General features: G+C 37.8%; 1 protein-coding gene across 1 annotated transcript in view; it reads left to right on the top strand.

Annotated features, from left to right (window-relative positions):
* The window catches only part of LOC119585577 (replication factor C subunit 2-like), a gene marked incomplete at its 5' end in the record, with an annotated part of 11,540 nt that overhangs the window by 5,535 nt on the left and 5,127 nt on the right, over window positions 1–878 (top strand). The window contains 1 exon segment of the mRNA XM_037934246.1: window positions 244–411. Coding sequence (XP_037790174.1) covers window positions 244–411 — 168 coding nt within the window.

The following is an 878-nucleotide window of genomic DNA, read 5'->3' as shown; positions in this document are numbered from 1 at the left end:
ATCTTGCTAACACTTCTCGATCCTCTGCCTACTGCCGGTATATCTCCTGATTTGCATAGTGTATATGGCACTTTCAGTAAAAACAGTTAAAGGTTTCCTCTGGTGCACCTGTTGACCTAACCCCTCTGATTCTTAAAAGTGAACCCTGGCACATGTATGTGTGTGTTTGCCTTTGATTTATGCCCTCAGCTCTCGTAGGCTTATTCATTGAGTGTTCTATATGTTTTCAATCCACTTTGACAGGTTCTGGCCAAAGTTATTGAAGTTTGCCAGAGAGAAGACCTGAGTCACACGGAAGATGGTCTGGAAGCCATTGTTTTCACAGCACAAGGAGACATGAGACAGGCCCTTAATAATTTGCAGTCTACAGCCCAAGGATTCAACCATGTGTCTGCTGCAAATGTGTTTAAGGTAAAAAGAACGATGTGGTTTCTGTTGTATGTATTAAGATTATTTCTCCCCACCCCCATCCTCCAAGCCAAAAGATTTATTTTAGTGAGTTTAGAGAATGGAGAGGGTGACCTGAAAGGAATCATGAGATGGTAATATACATATGTTTATTGTAGGAGGAGGATGTTACATGCAATAGAAGTAGTGTAAGAAAGGAAAACATATAAAGTATTCAGTCCTTGATGGGTAAAGGATAAAAATTCTGCTACAAAGTATTTACAAAGTTAAATTAGATTTTGTATATGAATAAGTTATTAGGTCTGTCTGTAATGCATAATGTATTTGAAAATATTCCTGCAATTTGGAACAGTAAGGTTCTGGATCCCCTTTGCTGAACTTTCATTCAGACTTCAATGATGATGTGCAATAACTTACAAATAACACAGTTTACAGGGTACAAAAGCAAGGACCATAAATCATTATCTTTT

The sequence above is a fragment of the Penaeus monodon genome, chromosome 20 (genome assembly GCF_015228065.2).
Source record: "Penaeus monodon isolate SGIC_2016 chromosome 20, NSTDA_Pmon_1, whole genome shotgun sequence".
Lineage (NCBI taxonomy): Eukaryota > Metazoa > Arthropoda > Malacostraca > Decapoda > Penaeidae > Penaeus > Penaeus monodon.
The sequence above is the reverse complement of the archived record's forward strand: the minus strand, read 5'-3'. Positions and strand labels throughout refer to the sequence as shown.